Raw genomic sequence first — 18,455 nt, forward strand, 5'->3', positions numbered from 1 at the left:
ATTTTGATCACCCTGTGCAGGGCTTTACGTTCGCACACAGTGGAGCCTCCGTACCATACAGTGATGGAGTTGGTCAGGATGCTCTCGATGATGCAGCGGTAGAAACTCGTTAGAATCTCCAGTGGTACCAGTATCTTCTTAGTAACAGAGCTGACATCTGTTAGCAACATACCAAAACTTCACCAGCACGTTAAGAGTCAATGTGGACTATGATTACTTGGAAGATCTGTATCACTGTGGTCCAATTCAGATAATATTCAATCAGTCAGTCCAGTATAAGCTTAACATGGATACTTGGAACAGGATCACATTCCTTATTTGGAAGCATTTTAGGTTGCAATTAGCTTTTGTGGTAGTTGTGGATGCTAACAGCTTCCATATATTAGGTCTCTTTTGTCCATTCTTTTAACAAAAACGTATCACTTCTTGCCTCGCTGTTGTTTTGAGTTTTAATGATTTTGTTCTTTTGTTCAGAGAGACTAATGGAAATCTAAGCTCTATGCAGGTGTAATATAATGTCTTATTTGCTTCTTTTTGCTCTCGAGACTCAGGAAGTAATAATTAATGAGCGTGATATAAGTGAGCAGTAATGTTGACTGATCCCTTTCTAGGATGTGTTTAGGATTTAATAGCTGAGGCTCATGCATTTATTTTATTCCAGTGATAAATGAGTACTTTGCTAAACTAATGTTGACTGACTGCAGAGGTTCTTTTGCACATCTGACTCAGGTTCTTCTTAAATGTGTTAATATAGTAAAAATAGATGCCCTCTCTTCACTCAGTTTTCTCGGCTGATAATAAAACTGTTTTTTAAATACTGCAACTAAACATTCAGCTCAGATTTATGATATAAATATGTGTATGGCGTTTTTGTTGTTCTTTCAAAACCCCATGCTGAAGCTGACTAGCAGCTGCTAGTTTTTCCACATCGCCCGAGGGGTAATCATGTCCAATCACGACTTTAGAACATTCTGCCAGCTTTAACTGTTTCTCCCTTCTTTCCACTGCCATCTCCTCTGTCTTGGGTGTTAGTGCGGTTTTGAAGCGAAGTTATATTGCAGCCCAAAACAACATCAGATTTTGTAACTGAGCCTCCAGACAGAAAAGTAGATATATCTGTTTATAAAGCCTTTGTTGCTATGTTTGCATGTTTCGCATTGTCAGAACGCGCAGATAACTCCTGGAAGTGTGGAAAACAGGAACACTGGTGTTTGCTAGAGTGGAGCAAGTTAGGTCAAGGAAATCACTATCATCTGTCTTTTGTCTGGAGCTCCAGTTACTGAGTGTAATGGTTAAGGGTATCACTTTATGCTTACATCATGGCCTGATCTGTCTAATCTGACCTTGTGCTCAGCGATTGATTTGTCCTTTCCCGGCTTAAAGTGAGCGATTGCTTCTCTCTACATGGTGTCTTATATTTGTTTGTCATCACAGTATAGGCCGTGACTAACCTTCCTATAACTATAGATATAAGTGCTGATTGAAGTTCAACACATTTTTGTATTCAGGTCAGTTAATAATCACTGAAATAGTGTTTTACAACTATGCCTTGGGTACACTGTATCCTGTTTGGCTAAGAAGCCAATATAAAGAGATTTCTGGTTTGTCTTGTAACCCTCAATTATACTTCATGGACTAACACACATGGAAACTGAAAATATTTCATTGGTTTGTTTTTTTGGACCGCTGCTGCATAAAGATCAACATATGATACACTGGGAATTATTACTTGTTCAAACTGGAATGTGTTCATGTGTCATTAATGTGTTTTGATAGAGACGAATTCATATAATATTTTGTAATGAATACTAATTTTAAGGATTTAATTAAAAGCAAATAATGGTGTTCTAAATACAAGCAGAAAGATCGGGTTACTTACTCACGAGTCCCACAATATGCAAGGGTTCTTGTATTAATTTCATATCTGGGTGATGTAAAGGCCCCTTCCTGAAGCCGAGACAATGGTAAGAAAACGCCCACAAATGATGTTTGTCTGGTCAAGGTTATCTATTGTTGTCTAACAGCAAAATGTTCAATCCCATGAGCAGTTCATGTACGCACTTTACCCCTCTTAAAACTCATACTATATTTTCTCAGTGGATGTGCTTTATGTTCTGTTTCAGGATCTAATACATTATGCGAGGAGAGTGAAGAAAGTGAAAGCTAGCACCACATTATTAGCAGCTCTATCTGCAATCCCTCATACATACGAAGTGCACAGAATAGAAGAGATGAATATGACTGATTGGAGCTTTGCTGTGAATGTGCAGCACAGTCACTAGCTAGGAATGTGGCTCACATTAGTATATTTTTTTTCTTCCTCAGTCATGTTGTGTTTCTGTCTATCTGCAGTTATTTCCAAGCTGGCAATAAGGCTTAAAAACAGATTCATAAATAACCATGTGTTTTGTTTTGTTTTTTCCTTGAGCAATTATCTGTATATATGTATGTATAACACATCCACAGACATTGGATCAAATGGAAATTAGAATTTCTTTTCATAGTCTATGAGGTATCTCATTATCTTATCCCTTAGCAACCATGCATCTAACATTAGCATTGATGAACATTTCAATAATAGCATAGTAGTTGCGCAGAGCTGCCGTGGATGCAACGCATTGCTCAATTCTCAACTATAAGCAAGATAAACATAAATGCTTTAAATTCATACATATGTTCATCAATGAGCCGCCATTAAGATCAATTGCATGGTTATTAATTCACATACATGCAATATTAAATGGGTTGTTGGCATGTTCATGAATGACTTGTACATTTAGTATAATACAGAATGTATGTACAATATAATAATCTGTGCATAAAACCATTCTCTGCGGTAAAAAATATATGTCCACTACACAGAATTATGTACAAATTATATATTGTACTGTATGTGTCTGACAAATCAGTATGTTTACTGTATGAAGCTTTAGTAAAACAATTATAAAATTTATTAGGTTGTATTATATTAGATATGTACTGCACATGCACACCGCTTATCTTATAAGCTTAAAAAAACAAGCCCTTAAAAGGCTTTCATTTGCATTTACACCAGTGTACAGTACATCCATGTCTTCATACATTTCTTTTAAGTTTGCTTTGTGTTTAATAAGCAGTGGAACGGCCATGTTAAGTTACTTCTATGGGCCTATTCTCTTGTATTATAGGAAAACTATAAGCAATACGTTTTTTTCTGTTGTATTATAAGACGCATTGATCTTCAGTGGTTTATCCTAGCCAGACTTCTAGTTCATAGTTTAGTTCTTTGTACACATTGAACTTCATGTCCACTGAGTTAAGCCATCTTCTTTTGTGTGAAGAGCTTGATGATTTTGAGGATGTCATTTCCTGCAGGTGTTGACAGAGGTTAATCGAGGTGTGCTCAGATTTAGCATTGGTTGGTAAGAAGTTTTAAGTGTTTCTTATAAGTAGAAATTTACACACAATGTCAGCCTTAGTACCGGTTCCTAGCAGCTCACCTTCTCCCAAATCACACAAGATGCTGAATGAATGACAGTATGATGTGTGATATGGTATCAGAAACTTTTAAGACTAGTTTTGTAATGCACAGTCACAGGGATCACCGACCTTCATAAGTCAGTGTGCCAAAAGATGTGTACATCGCGAGCTGTGCAACTGGAGCTAATCCGAACACGTGCATTACCACGACTGCTATTCTGACCACGTGCGCACTTTCTCACCAAACTCCCCACGCGGGTTTGTCTCCGGAAACAACACGATCTCACTTCTGCATTCACAGTAATGTATTATGTGTTAGCGGCCGGAGCAGCCCCTTTAAGAAGGTAGCGGATGGAGGTAAGGCATGTGACCGAGGCATCATGACATGCATCAAGAGTGAGTCATAGACAGATGTGGTGGAGAGAATCCGGAAATGTTCCAAAATAAAACATCTTTCAGAATCAGATAATAAATAAAATTTAAATAATGTGGCCCGGTACCAATTGACCCGTGGACCAGTGCCAGTCTGCGGCCTGGGGGTTGGGGACCACTGAGCTAACAGATACTGCAATTCCGTTATTATGTAATGTGACCTTTTTTGGAACATAAGGTGAAGGTAAAAAGGTTAAACCAATAAACGTTATAGGTTTATAGGATAAAGGCTGTTTGAAAGTGCAAAACAGAGGCACCACATGCACATGAACCAACATTATATAGTTGATGAATGCTGTGCTTTCCTTGTAAATGGGTCTCAGTTGTACCAGAGTGCTTCAGTTTTATGTTAAAATGTATCTGACTGAGGAGAATGCATCCATAACTCCACTAGTTCTCAAACTTGTTAAATTTTTCACTTGACGTGAGTTGGCATGCCCGTGATTGACAGCTGTGAGGTTATGTTGCCCCGTCTGTTATTGAGCTCTTCCATTTGCGCATAAATAATGGAGTGGATGGTGAGAAGCATAAAAGCATCAGTGTGAGACAAATGAACCGGAACAGACGCGGGAAGAAGCCTATCCAGTTTTTACTCCCAGTCTTCAAGACACTGTTCCACTGAGAGTGCATATTAAAGTGTTCATTAAAAAGGAAGTAGTTTCACCTTTAATGGTTTTGAAAGTAGTAAAAGGTGTGATTCAGTACAATTTCCAATACTTTTTTTGACCTCTCCTCAGGCATTTACGATTGTACATTGAATGTCATCAGATTCTGAAACCACCGGCAGGAGTGGAAAAAAAATCACTCACCCAGGCACCTTGAATAAGCAGATTATGTATCAGGCCTATTAGTTTGTTATTAGTTGTTGCCAGGTGTGCAGGCTAGAGATCCTGCACCTGTTTGTGACGTATTTTAGGAAGTACTGTATATTTAAACAAAATACACATTACGGCTTAACCACAATGCATGCGTTTTTGTAATGATCTGCAGAAGAATTTTACACATATCTGCTTTTAGATTTAATTAGCTACAATAATAAATTGAAGATTCACACTGTCTCGCGACTCTACGTCCAGCTTAACAGCCACAAATTATATTTTATTATGCAACGTGAAGAGACACAATGCGTCATGACCAAATTTGGCATTGCATATAATTTGTGTAAGGGTGCAAACATGACACACCTCCTCAAACACTGGGCTAGAACAGAAAAATAACTATGACTGACAAAGATGTTTCAGTTGTAAACAATACTCTTAAGCTCTAAGCATTTTGCTCTATTGTGTACTTTTTGTTTACAAAGATTAAATTTTTTCAAGATTAAGTTTTTGTGGTGGAAGAAGAATAAAAGGAGAAACGTATTTTTGTATTAAAGTTGCTTTAAAAGCTTTATTATTCATAATTAAAAGTACACTAAAAATACTTCTTTTATCTTTTATAATTTTACTAACATTGTATTACAATAATACTTTTTTTTGTTGTTTTTTTTTTTACCTTTCTGTTTTCCACTTTTGGACATCCATTATTAAAGAGTATCCGTACTTAGCTAACGCTTATAAATAAATCCCATTCATTCATCCACCACTTTTTTTCTCCATTAATTAGGTTTTCCTATCACTCAGGCTTTGTTTTTAAATGTGGTTTGCTTTGTTTTGTTTCAGAATCCATTGCTTCATTCATTAGAGCGGCTGCAATGCAAATTCAGGCTGTAATAAAACCACACATAGGCTTCCGAGCACGTGTGCTGTCACGTGCCGACTTCGGTGTTGTTAGTCCCTGCATGGAGCATCATTCAAAAACTAGTCAGAGAACAAAAACGAGTGCAGAGAAATTTGAATTCCCACTGTGATATCTGAAGTGCCTCCAAATCAGCCATTAGCTCTGACTAAGAGCTACTGACCTGGCTTTTCAGAAGCTTTTAAAGCTTTGGGAATAGATTCACTTTGGCACATATCCAGGCACCATGGAAACATGTTCATGTGCACTACAATGATTAACATCATCTACAAGTGACTTCTCGTTATTATTAATTTACTTGCAGGGCTTCGATTGTTTTGGTTTTTAAATATTTTACTGAATTATGTCCAAAATATTTGAATACTCTAACAAAAAAAACTAAAAGTTTATCTTACACGAATGATTGAATAAAAGAATCCCGACAACAGGATACAAATTATATTGTATGCAAATCTAAATAAACAGATTATTAACTTATTAACAGTCCAAAGTGTCGGCTACTGCACTCTCATTTACTTACCTTTAACTGCAGGTTTTTAGCAATGCTAACTATTAAACCAGAGCAGCATAGGACACATATTCAGATTACATCTGGCTGTAAATACTGTTAAATTACTGTTAACAGCTTGCAAATAGAACTGTAAGTCAATTTAATAGGGAGAATGGGGCCTTTTTCCCTCTTAAAATATGGGTACATTTAGTTTTACAAACGGCTCATTCTAATTAAGTCCATTTCCAGAGATTGCAGTTTTTCAATGTATTCACTTGGATGCTTCACTATTAGACTAATACCTTTCTTTGTTACAGCAACAATTCTTTGCTTTACTGTAATTAAGCACAGTAATATAGGTAACAGACCAATCCTGTAAAGAAATATAATTCATTATATTGTAAAAGTCATGTTGAATTCCAGTATTTTGACCTGGTTTTATGGCTTGTCTTCTTTAAAAGAGCAACAGTAATAAAGGATCTGGACCAGTGTGTCTTCTGGAAGCTACCTGACCGCCTTGCCTTGTTGATATGCGCATACAAGAGAAACACAAGGGACTTCAAGAAGCACACACATTTTAGTAGAAAACACATTAAACAGATTATTTCAGCAGAATACATTAAAAGCTAGCAGGCCTATAGAAGTACTCCAAGGCATTTCTCTTGGCCATAAGACAGAGAAGACTAATCCACTTCCAAAAACCTGCATAATAAAACCTTTAAACATCAAGGCTGGTCTTGTTAGTAATGTGCAATCTCGCATTAAAGAAAAAATCACTTGAAGAACAGAACAGTGTCTGAGAGACCAAAAAAACAGACTTGACTGGAAAGAAGCAACATCACAGCTTATACACAGGAAGACAAATTAAAGCCTTTCAGAAAGAAACACACTGTGCAGCCTCATTACTGAACATCACTATTAGCCCAGCGGTACAGTGCTTACACTAATAAACATCCATCTCTCCAATTTCAGCTGCAGTGCATCGTTAGCTCTGTTTCCTTCAGCCAAACACTGCTGACATTTAACATCTCTCATTTTTGACACATTTCTGTCAGTAGTAGAAAAAGTGCTGAGAAATACTACATAAATGATAGTACAGTAAATGCAAAAAACTCACTTAAAATTAGAAGTGTCTTGTCAACTGATCAAATGAAACATTTATATAATTAAAAAAAATGGTTTAAAAATAATTTTCAGTGTAAATCATCTATTGTATAGCTGACTATTCAGCTGTAAGTAAAATATCATGTAAACCAGGGGTCACCAACATGGTGCTCACGGGCACCAGGTCGCCCGCAAGGACCACACCAGTCACCAGTGGGCCTTTTCTAAAAAATATCTCACCATAGCACCACTAGTTAAAGCCTTGGAGGGACGCGTGGCTGGTGGTTTCCTGACTAGATATATATGAATATCATACATTTTTAATAATAACATATAATTAAAGGTAAATTAAGCAAATTTGTTCTTTCAGAAGTGTGTATCAAACTGGTAGCCCTTCACATTAATCAGTACCCAAGAAGTAGCTCTCAGTTTCAAAAAGGTTGCTGACCCCTGAACTAGACTCGCTGACTTGACTTGCTGCTTAGCCAATTTATATTGGCTAGTCTAACCTAGTGATAGCAAAGGAAACAGGTTAGCATTTAAATAAATCAAGTTACCAAATTAGCAAAACATAATGCAAATGTTTTTGCAAAGTAAATGGAGTTCATGCCTTGTAGCAAGGCAAATTAGGCACCACATTTTATATACGTTTTTGCATTACCCCCTTTACGCCTGCTCATCCTCAGAGTCAACACTGTTTTCTAATGTGAATAGCTGTTGCGTTAATTAGACTGAAAGGCATGAGAAGGTCACAGCAGATGGCGACATGATTTTTGCATAATTTTAGGATGCTTTAAACTGCAAAGCAAATGCACAGAAGCCCCTTTTAGTCATGTACAGCATACAGGCTTTATAAGAGAAGACAGGACAGATTTTTAACAGCTGCTTTTAAGGTCTAATTAAAAATGTAAGGAGCAATGTTTTTTTTGTTGTTGTCAGACACATAATCAAGTAAAAGTAAATAAGTAAGTTTTCAATTTGATTAAGAGAAGTAAATCAAATTATAATCCCAACCCTGCTTGATTCAAAGATTCTATACAATTTTATTTAGATAAGGCTTTACTAATTGTCTGGATTAACCTGTGTATAATGATGACAGGAAAGGGATCAGTTGGATGAGGTAGCTGAGACTAACTACTGGTTATTGGGACAGTCAATCTCAAGTACAAAGCACAGAAATCAGTAGATTAGTAGACACTTTACTTGAACACCTACACTATATGGACAAAGGTCTGTGGACTATAAGATCTGTATGTGCTTTCTGAACATCCCATTCCACATCTAGTCCCCGTTTGCTGTTATAAAAAACCTCCATTCTTCTGTGGAGATGTTCCACTAGATTTTGAAGTGGTGCCACAAGTACCACAAGAGTGTTAGTCAGGTACTGATGAAGAGTGTGGAGGCCTGGATTGCAGTCAGCATTCCAATTCATCCCGAAGGTGTTCAGTTGGGTTGAGATAAGAGCTCTATAACAGACCAATCATGATCTTCCTCTCCACCCCATGTATCTATATGTACCATATCATCCTGGAGCTTATTGTGTGCACAGGAGCAGTCATGTTGAAACAGATTTGGGGTGAAATGAAGAGAAATCACTTCTAAAGACATTCTAAACAATTGTGTACAAAAATAGAAAAAAACTTTTTTGGGGAAGAACCACATATGGCTGGAAAAGTCAGATGTCACAATACTTTTGTCCATGTATTCACAGTGAAATTGTATAAACTAGGAGAATTCAGGCTTTATGTACATTGTAATAGAGTGTTTTACTGCCTCACTGCCTAGGAGCTGAGTTTCCCAGACATAATTACAATAAAAAAGCAAAATATACCTTAATTAATGCTGCTGTATGTAAGATTTTAAAATGTTTCCCACTTCATTAGAACTGATGATGTGACTTTTGAATTATGTAAATTTGTGTTGGATTTTGCCCTTGTCCACTGTGAGAGTTAATTTCACATCACCAAGACAATATGCACTTAGAGAATCTCCAACATTCAACCAAAGGTAGTTATTTAGAAAGCTTTAACAGTTACCTAACAACATGGCATTGCATGATCCAGCATCAGTGTGTTTGTTTATTGCCAACTGATCATTTGTGCCATGGTGTAACTGTGGACAATCTGCAAGATAAAAAAACAGCATAGGGTCTACAGAATGAGGCGGTTTCCTAAGGTTAGTTGACTGTAGTTAAAGCTGTGCTTGTTTAACAATAATCACAGTAAATGTTTGTGCATGACCTCGGGGTGACATGACTCACTCCCGGTGGTGCTTAATGCATTTCTGAAGCTAATGGTAGTGAGCTAATGTGCCATTTCCGAAATACTGTGTGGAGAACAAAAAAAGTCCAGCCAGTCCTGAGATGTGGTTTATTTACAGTATATATCTCTATCTATCTATCTATCTATCTATCTATCTATCTATCTATCTATCTATCTATCTATCTATCTATCTATCTATATATATATATATATATAGTTTTTGTGGTATTTGCTATCTGAACAAAGTATTTACTGAGCCGTTTTTGACTCCTATATGAGCTGTAAAACTTCTATATAACCATTTAATTGTGAATATATAAGCTAAAAGACAAAGATCACTGGAGATGAAACATTCTCTTTGCAGCTCCACATCTGGGAAATGACACAAATTACACACTACATTATATAACAGATAAATGCCTTACCTGTAGAAAGAAAGCTTAACCTTCATCCCTCCTTTTCCCTCATATTGGACTCTCTGATTCCCCACTTTCCTGATTGGCTGCCAAAATTTTGTCCAATAGTAAAAAGCTTTGTAATTTGGACAGGCATACACAGAAAGACAAAATCCAAACCTCATAGAGTATGTGTTTTGTATTAGCCTGCACTCTGCCACCATCTGTGCTCAAGCCACACACAGAGTAACTCGTTGTGAAGATGAGGAAAGACCCATCGCTTGTCAGTATGGATAAAGCTCAGTGTCATCACTGGACTGCTGCTTTAGGATCATGTAGGCCCACACTGTCTGTCTAACACTGCTGCTCGCTCATTCACACAAACACACACTACTGAAAGGCATGGCCAAAACCAGTTTTCAAATGGAGATTATAGAGCTAGTCACAGAGCTATGGTTCTCTGAAACTTTATCACTTTTCACTCCTCTCTGTCTCTTTCTTATAGACATATTTGAACACATGAAAAGTGGGCAGCTCGTCTGTGTCCCTGTCAAGAGTTCTTGTTAACAGTAATATACAGTGGATGACAGGAGCCTGTTTGCTACGTTTCTTGCCAATGGAAAGAAATATCAACAAAATATTTTAAGAATATAAGAGGAGTGGTGACGCTGAGCCAATACTCTGGATCGTCAGGGGGCTGATACAAGCGGAAATGTTGGATCGTATATCAAAACGGAAAAAGAATGAATTTGATCCTATAACATGATAATGAAAAATAATACAAGTTTGATTCCTCTGGAACTGAAATGTTTCTATTTATGCTTTATAAAGCATTATATTCATTATAGTTGTAATGTAAACGATTTGTGTTTAACTGAAACAAAAAGTGGTAGTTACGTCAAAGTCATATTTGTTAGCTACAATTATATGTAGCTTCATTTATTTTGAATATATGCAAAGTTGTAAATATTCATATCGAAGTATACTAATGCAATTCATATTCATAATTCATGAATGGATATCGATATTGACTACTTGCTCAAGGATATGGTATTGGAAAAGTTAAAAGTATTATTGTGCCATCTATACGCATCCTATACCTACTCTGTGGTTCCTTTAAACAGCTAGGGCTGAAAATATTTACTGCTTGAGCATGATTTCACATGTCAGGAAAATGCAACGGTGATAAACTGGCATTTGATAAAGACACGACTGAGTCCTGCACAGCGACTCTTTCTAGTAGGAAACGGATATTGAATATAAATGGATGAATAAATGAATATATGAAAAGCTGTAACCTAATTAGGTGATTTCTAACAATGCGCTGATATTGTATTTATCAGTGCATTGAGGTTGTCATGCTCTAAAATCAGAGTGAACACACAATAGCAGCATTTAAACCCTAGTCCACTGTAAGTACCATGTGCATAATTGCACAATATCAGGTCAAGGCCTGTTCATTTTGTTTAGCAGATAACTTTTCAGGGTCTACAGGAGTGGGATTTAAACCACTAGTGTGATCCATTGGTGGCTCAATGCAACCAGACAGCTGACCTTACATTGCGTTCTTAATAATGGTGGTGTAAATTGTAAAAGACAAAATGCTTCCTCTGGCTGGTCCTCTCCTGTCATGTTCTTCAAAATCTCTGGTTCGTTGTTCTGCTTTTTTTGGTGCACAGCACCATAAAAGCATACTAGCATATGGCGATATGGAACTGTATGATGCTAATCTAATCAGGATAGTTTCAGTGCTGTATAGCATTGAGACCCATAACAGCAATGCTCTTCAGCAGCATTAGTCACGTAAAACCTGATGGGAACACTATGCTAAGAGGCCACATCAGCTGTTGCTTTGGATCCCTGTAAAAGGGTATTATCTTTCCTCCTGCCAGCCCTGTTTAAAACCAATAAATCTGTTATGGATAATCTTTATTACCCGTTTCTCCATTTACCTCACTGCCTTTTTCTCTACTTTGAGTCAGTAGTACCAAGAATGAATGCTATGCTCCTGTCTGCTTTTATTACATTTACACACAGAAATCTCTTTTTGTTAGTCCTACATCACTTACACCTCAACCTATAGCTGTGTCTGTTTCCACTTCTTGAGGCCCAGCTACAGAATAAACTGAATCTTCATAACAGATGGCAAAACTCTGCGATTTTATTTTTTTTGATTTTTGATTTTTTTTACTAGGCTGCATTTTCATTCATGTAATTCATAGATCCTCTTAGTATAATTCCTTTCTAGGTGCTTTAGGGGAGGAGTGATTAGCTGGCATAAAGCGCATTAGTGTTAGCACTGTAGCAAAAGCCTGACACACCAGTAGCTCAGCCGTCCTTAAAGGTGTACTCTAGCATTTTTCTGGTTGGAGTATAACATTAAAGAGTATTTATAATGATTAAAAAAAAAAAACACGGTCCATTGTTAAAATCCATAGAGTGTAGAGAAGGGTCTACTGTATGTTATATTATGTTACATTATTTTCAGATATTTTTTAATCCAGCAATGTGCCCTAAAAAAACCCACGTTTTCATGTTTTTCACTTATATAGTACTTGTTTTTCTCTTCTACTCATATTTTGTTTTTATTCAAAGCAGATTTCAAGCAGATGAAATACTTTCATAATCTGCTGTTGTTTCAAACCCGAGTTCAAATATTTTATAAAATGTTTCAATAAGGTCCACCTACATTAAAAAAAACATACTATTTCACATTTTGCCAGTATTGTTGCATTTTCACACACTTTTTAGTGCTGGTGTGTGTGTGGTGTGTGTGTGTGTTGAGGTAGTGTAAAATTATGAAGTTCTGACTGCAACAAGCAGGTCAGCTCTTTTGATACCTGACCTGTCATTAACACCAGGCCATGACAACACAGCCAAAGATACTTTGTTTTTGGCTCACTGTGTTATATCTAGCATTTTTTAGCGATGCATAACATTATAACCTGGTCTTGCAGTGCCAGTTAGTGCATTTATCCCCCTTTTTGGGAGTGTAATTAGAAAAAAAAATGCAGTTTCATAGCGTTTTTCTACTTCACTTTATTTCTAAACATTATATTTTTCATCATTTGACATGGAAATCTTTCTAAAATAATGATTTTACACATGAAAGCCATGCGAAGCAGCCGTATCTGTGTTTAGAACATTGATAATTGAAAATGTATCAACTATAATAATACAGCAATGTGATCTGTTTTGTTTCAAATCATCAGTCACAGCTTTATCACTGTCATTGTCAAGGTGGAGTCAGATTCGCTCTCGATACTCTGAATAGGGCACTAGTCATATACCCATTCACACCTCAGGGCTCAGGTGATGGGATTTGAGCTTATGACCTCAAGCCAAAAAAGTCTTAACCACTAAGCATTGAAGAGGAAACTCATGTAAACTCACAGAGATGTGAAACTCTTCCCAAACATTAACCTGAGCTCAGGATTGAGTTCCATGATGAAGGTTACAGCCAGAGATAAGATAACCTTCATTACTGATGCGCGTTGATATGTTTGCCTCGTTTGTCTTCTCTAACATTGAGATCATTACGTGTGTCATTGCCGTCTCACCTCCTCTTTCTGTCTCTACTCTTAACAATGTGGATGAGTCATGAGTTCCTCCACAGAATGCCTTATGTAGCGGGTGGAATGTGGGCTTGAGAGTAAGTGGTGATAGCATTTACACACACTAATGCTCTCAACCTGAGTGAGTGGCCTCCTATGTCACATTCCTGTTTTTCATCTTTTTCTCTGCTAACCATCAGGTTTATACACTAACTCACAAGACTTAGTATTTGTCTGCTTTTTTTCTTTGATCTGGCAAACATTTTAGAATGAAACACTCATCTTGAACAACTTTCCTCATTCAAAGTGAAAAGCACTTTAAATACAATGCCTTGCATAAGAATTTCCCTCTCTGAGTTTTCCATATTTCATTGTGCTATGGCCTGGAACTGATGTGGACTACTATATTATGATTCGACTACCAGTCTCACAATCGAATCTTTACAGAGGTGTTAAGCAACGAAGATCATGCCATTTTGATTAAATGGGGGTGCTCAATGTATGATTTCACAAAGAATTAACAATTTTCTCCCAATAAGTTAATATACAGCCTATTATGATAATGTTGTAAATAAAGATGTGAAAAGAAAGAAGCTTTTAATAAATATTTGCAATGTGCGTAAATAAATCCAACCACCCCTGTGACTGATTTAAGTTTTACTTTTCATGATCTGTGAATGACACAGGAGCATCTTGCCAGCAGGGTTTTAAAAAAATATAAAAGTATAAATGTAAAACTTTCTGGAATATTCGGTAAAGGTATATTCTGTACTAATTCAACTCTGTAAATACATTTTTTTCAGAGCATCGATGTTGCCCCCAGGTCGACAAACACAAACACACACATGATTCGACTATCAGTCAACTTTAGGCACGACTTGACAAGTCTGATTCGACTATGTAAATCCTTCGTTGAGGACACCCCGATATAATTTATTGAGATTGGGCAATCAGTTGCCACCAGAAGGATGCTCTAGCATAATTAATTTAATGCATTTCACCTTTGGACAAATTAAAGTGATCTCACATCATCTCAGTGTTAATACTTCTCTTCCTGAAAGGCCCCAAATTTATTTAGAGAAAATCCCAAAACAAACAGCATTCTGAAGATGAAGAAGCTATTGTAGGGTTCAGCTTGGTAATTACATATGATTCTGGTCAGTGAGAGTCACACACACACACACACACACACACACACACACACACACACACACACACACAAACCACTGATAGATCAAAGAGGAAAATCAAATCCGTTTCGATATTATAGATTTTGATCTAATAATGTTCTAATACAGATATATTTAGCTGTAAAATAGTACATTGGTGGAAAGCAATGCAATTCTGCCACTCACTGGCTTTTATTGTCCATGACATCATTGTTGGAGACCTTCTTCCTTTGTAACGTCATCTCCTTCGAGCAGTGGAGCCCCAATAACAGCACAGATGTTGTTACCAGTAGCCTTCTTGATATCTTTTCATGTGTATCTTTGTAGATGCTGTGAGCTAAAAATAGCATCCCAGTGGTGCTCCTTAACCCCATGTATGTAGGACAGTGTGGAGCTGGCTGAGCAGATTTTTTTTCTAGAGAAAGGTAGGGGTTTAGTAGTGCATTTTACAAGAAAACACCCACAAGCTTCGCTGATTCTTCCGCAAAGTCGTGTTTACAGTCGTGTGGTTGTAAGTACTGACCTGTTTCTGAGCTTTGAGAAATGTCTAGTGAGGCTGAACAACACAACTTACCACAACAGGACTATTTGTGCCACCTACACACAATTAGAACACCTCCACTACACTTGATACCTGTAATTTTAAATTGACTACATTTGAACTCAGTCTTCAAAATGTGCGTATTGCGTGAAAACAAATGCAGTGGCAATAGTTATGCTGCAATGGGAACTGCTGTAATCCCTGGCAAAAAGTATGTTAACTATTATCTCAGTAGATGTGCTGAGACTGTAATTAAGAGGATGGAAATGTTTACTGTAAATAATCAGACTCTTTCTGTGTGTGTGTGTGTGTGTCTTCCCAATCCTTGTGTGACATTGTTGCAGTTAGACAACAGATAAACATGTTTTTTTAAAGAATTCAGATTATGCGCAATTTTTTGTTCATTTTAGTTTTTTTTTGTTCCCCTGTTTTTCTCTCAACAGATAAATCAGAGACAGATCTCTTGAAGAAGTCCATCATTGATATGGGTGACCCATACACATCCCTGCTGTCCGGTTATTCCTCAAAGATGGATACCTCCTACTTCTCGGGTGATATCAGTGGAGAGGACCAGAAGCAGAAGGCTGGAATGGATGACTTGATCTCAGGCCTGGATTGCCAGTCTGCCATGTTCAGCTCAGACTCTGGTATCGAGATGACCCCAAGTGCTGAGCTTGGCTACAGCGCCCATAAGCTGCGTGACTCAGACAAGACCCCCGATTCCACCTACAACTACATGGACATCAGAAGCAGGGAGGATACCCACAGCCAACAGCAGCCTTTGGAGGATTGGGGGATAAGTGAGGCAATGGAATCTGCCCCTCTATCCAGCCTTAGGGGAGGGCATTACTTGGAGAAGAGTCCCTCACCTGTGGAAGTGGAGACATTGGGACCCTCTGCAGCTGCACTTGATTCACACACTTTCCCCTATGTAGAAGAACCATCCGATGACGAGCTCTCTGACTACCAGGCCAACCGCTTACCTGGTGCTGAAGAAGGTGCCAGTCTAGTAAAGATCACTTTAACCGAGACACCCCCCTTGTCAGTCTCTCCAGTGGACATCCAGCGTTCCTCACCTGTTGGTGTTTCTGAGAAAGAAAGCATCCTGAGCTTGGGGCTACAGGGAGTGCCCACTGTCACACTGTCCGAGCCAGAGGATGAGAGTCCAGGATCTTCCACTCCACCACTCACAGGTGAGCATTAAAAGGTATAAATTAGCATAAGACTGCATAGGGCGATCTATGAATTGAACTCATTTGAATTTCGATTGACCTCGTTTAGTCCAAAATGAAAAAATGTTGTGGAAAACCCAAATTAGAGAAAATGAACAGCAAAATTATTTTGTTGAAGTACAGATGGAGAAATAGAACTTAACTCGTTTTAATATTCTGCTTTATTAAGAAGTGTTATTTATACACATTAGACACCAGGCATAACATTATGACGTCATAGCATTATGACGGTGAGTGAATAACACTGAATATCTCTTCATCATGGCACCTGTTAGTGGGAGGGATATATTAGGCAGCAAGTGAACATTTTGTCCTGAAAGTTGACGTGTTAGAAGCAGGAAAAATGCACAAATATACAATGCTATAAAATCTCAAAGACCAAACTAACATTGCTAATATGTTATTAATAGGAGAAATTAGCACAAACATGTTCAGAATAAAGTCTTTAGTGTATGCAGTTTGGTGCTGAGCCTCTGTCCCTCTGTGTAACAGATTCCACACATGCTCTCTCTCAGTGGGATTTCTCAACACAGCAGATGGCTACAGCCAAGCAGGTGCTGAACCTGCAACAAAAACACTCACCTCTTTTCATTCTTTTTTCCCCTCTGTTGCTATAGAAGAGTCTGACTCTCCATCTGATTCCATGATCCATGCCACTGAAGTGAAAACCCAGGAGAAAGCTCCAGAAACTGCATCACTGGTCTCTCAGCCTGCCCTCAAATCCCAAAGTCCTTCACTGGAGTTTAAGAGCACTCCCACTCTTCCCCTATATGCCAAGGTTACAGATGCCAGCAGTGGAGACTCAGGTGATTCAGAGATTGAGCTTGTGTCTGAGGAGTCAAGCCCACAGGCTCCCAGCTCTGCCTACATGACCTTCAGCAAGGCTCCCAGCACCCCTCCATCAGCCCCGGCAACTACTCAAGCTCCTGTTTCTGTCTCTGTCCCTGCCTTTAACCCTCCCCCTGGCCTTGCTTCCGCCCCCATCTCTGCAGCCATGCAGTACAGCATCCTGCGTGAAGAGCGAGAGGCAGAGCTGGACAGTGAGTTGGCCCTTGAGTCCTGTGAAGAAGAGAGCCCTAAGAGATTTCTCCAGGACTCCTCCACCAAGGTAAGCAAAGTCAACACACAACCAGCTGAACCACCATCCCCCTCATCCACAGTGACCGCTGCTCCTCCTGTGAGCCCTGCACCGCCACCTGCTGCTCCTGTCTCTGTTGATGCTCCTAAAGAGAAGATAGCAAGTGAGGCAGAGAATGAGAAGACAAAACCAAGCAGCAACATTTCAACCCCTAGTCCAGTCCTGCCTGAACTGAAGGTGGAGAAGCCTCCTGAGGAAAGGCCAGCAGAGAGGACACTTTCTCCTGATATCTTCCAGGGAATAACTAGAGAGAAGGGTAAGGCTCTATGAAATTTTAATTCTTAATTTGAGAAGTGAATAAGATTGACGTGTGCTAAATGAACAGCAAATTAATAAAAGTAATTCTTAGATAGATCTTAGGTGGCTATGCAGGAATATATTTACTGTAGTCTTGATCAGGGTTTTAGAACTGATCTAGTACATTGAGTTCTACAGTGCCCTAAAATATAAACTTGGAATGTCTGAGGCAAAATGGCCACTCCTTGCTATAAATATATGGGTGGAAAGAAGTGAATTTGGCAGCAAAACCAGGAATGGCTGGTTTTTCCCAAAGCACAGTAATCAGTCATCTGCCAATAACTTCTGACTTTCACTGGTTATAGGGCCTATATATATATATATATATATATATATATATATATATATATATATATATATATATATATATATATATATATATATATATATATATATATATGTGTATGCCTGGGTAAATTTTTACCTCTAAACACAGCTATGATAATAGAGTTTAGTTAGAATACTGGTTTTGTTTGAACCCAGGTTCCCAATGCTGGATTAATAATTTGCAAATCAGCAATTAATAAGTATCAAGGCTATAGTAGTAATAATGGCCAATTCAAAGTTAAAACCACTTCAATTATGTATCTGTTACACAAGCTGCATAGTAGCAATTACATGATCCCACTGTTAAATCACTGTTTCA

General features: G+C 38.0%; 1 protein-coding gene across 2 annotated transcripts in view; it reads left to right on the forward strand.

Annotated features, from left to right (window-relative positions):
• rtn1b (reticulon 1b) overlaps nt 1-18,455 on the forward strand; it is a 37,146-nt gene that overhangs the window by 1,789 nt on the left and 16,902 nt on the right. Inside the window, exons 2-3 of one of the 2 annotated variants that reach the window (XM_046836350.1) lie at nt 15,586-16,335; nt 16,992-17,768. In XM_046836350.1, coding sequence (XP_046692306.1) covers nt 15,586-16,335; nt 16,992-17,768 — 1,527 coding nt within the window. The remainder of the gene's footprint in view (nt 1-15,585; nt 16,336-16,991; nt 17,769-18,455) is intronic. The other variant, XM_046836351.1, reaches the window with a different exon arrangement.

This window comes from Silurus meridionalis, chromosome 23 (assembly GCF_014805685.1).
Source record: "Silurus meridionalis isolate SWU-2019-XX chromosome 23, ASM1480568v1, whole genome shotgun sequence".
NCBI lineage: Eukaryota > Metazoa > Chordata > Actinopteri > Siluriformes > Siluridae > Silurus > Silurus meridionalis.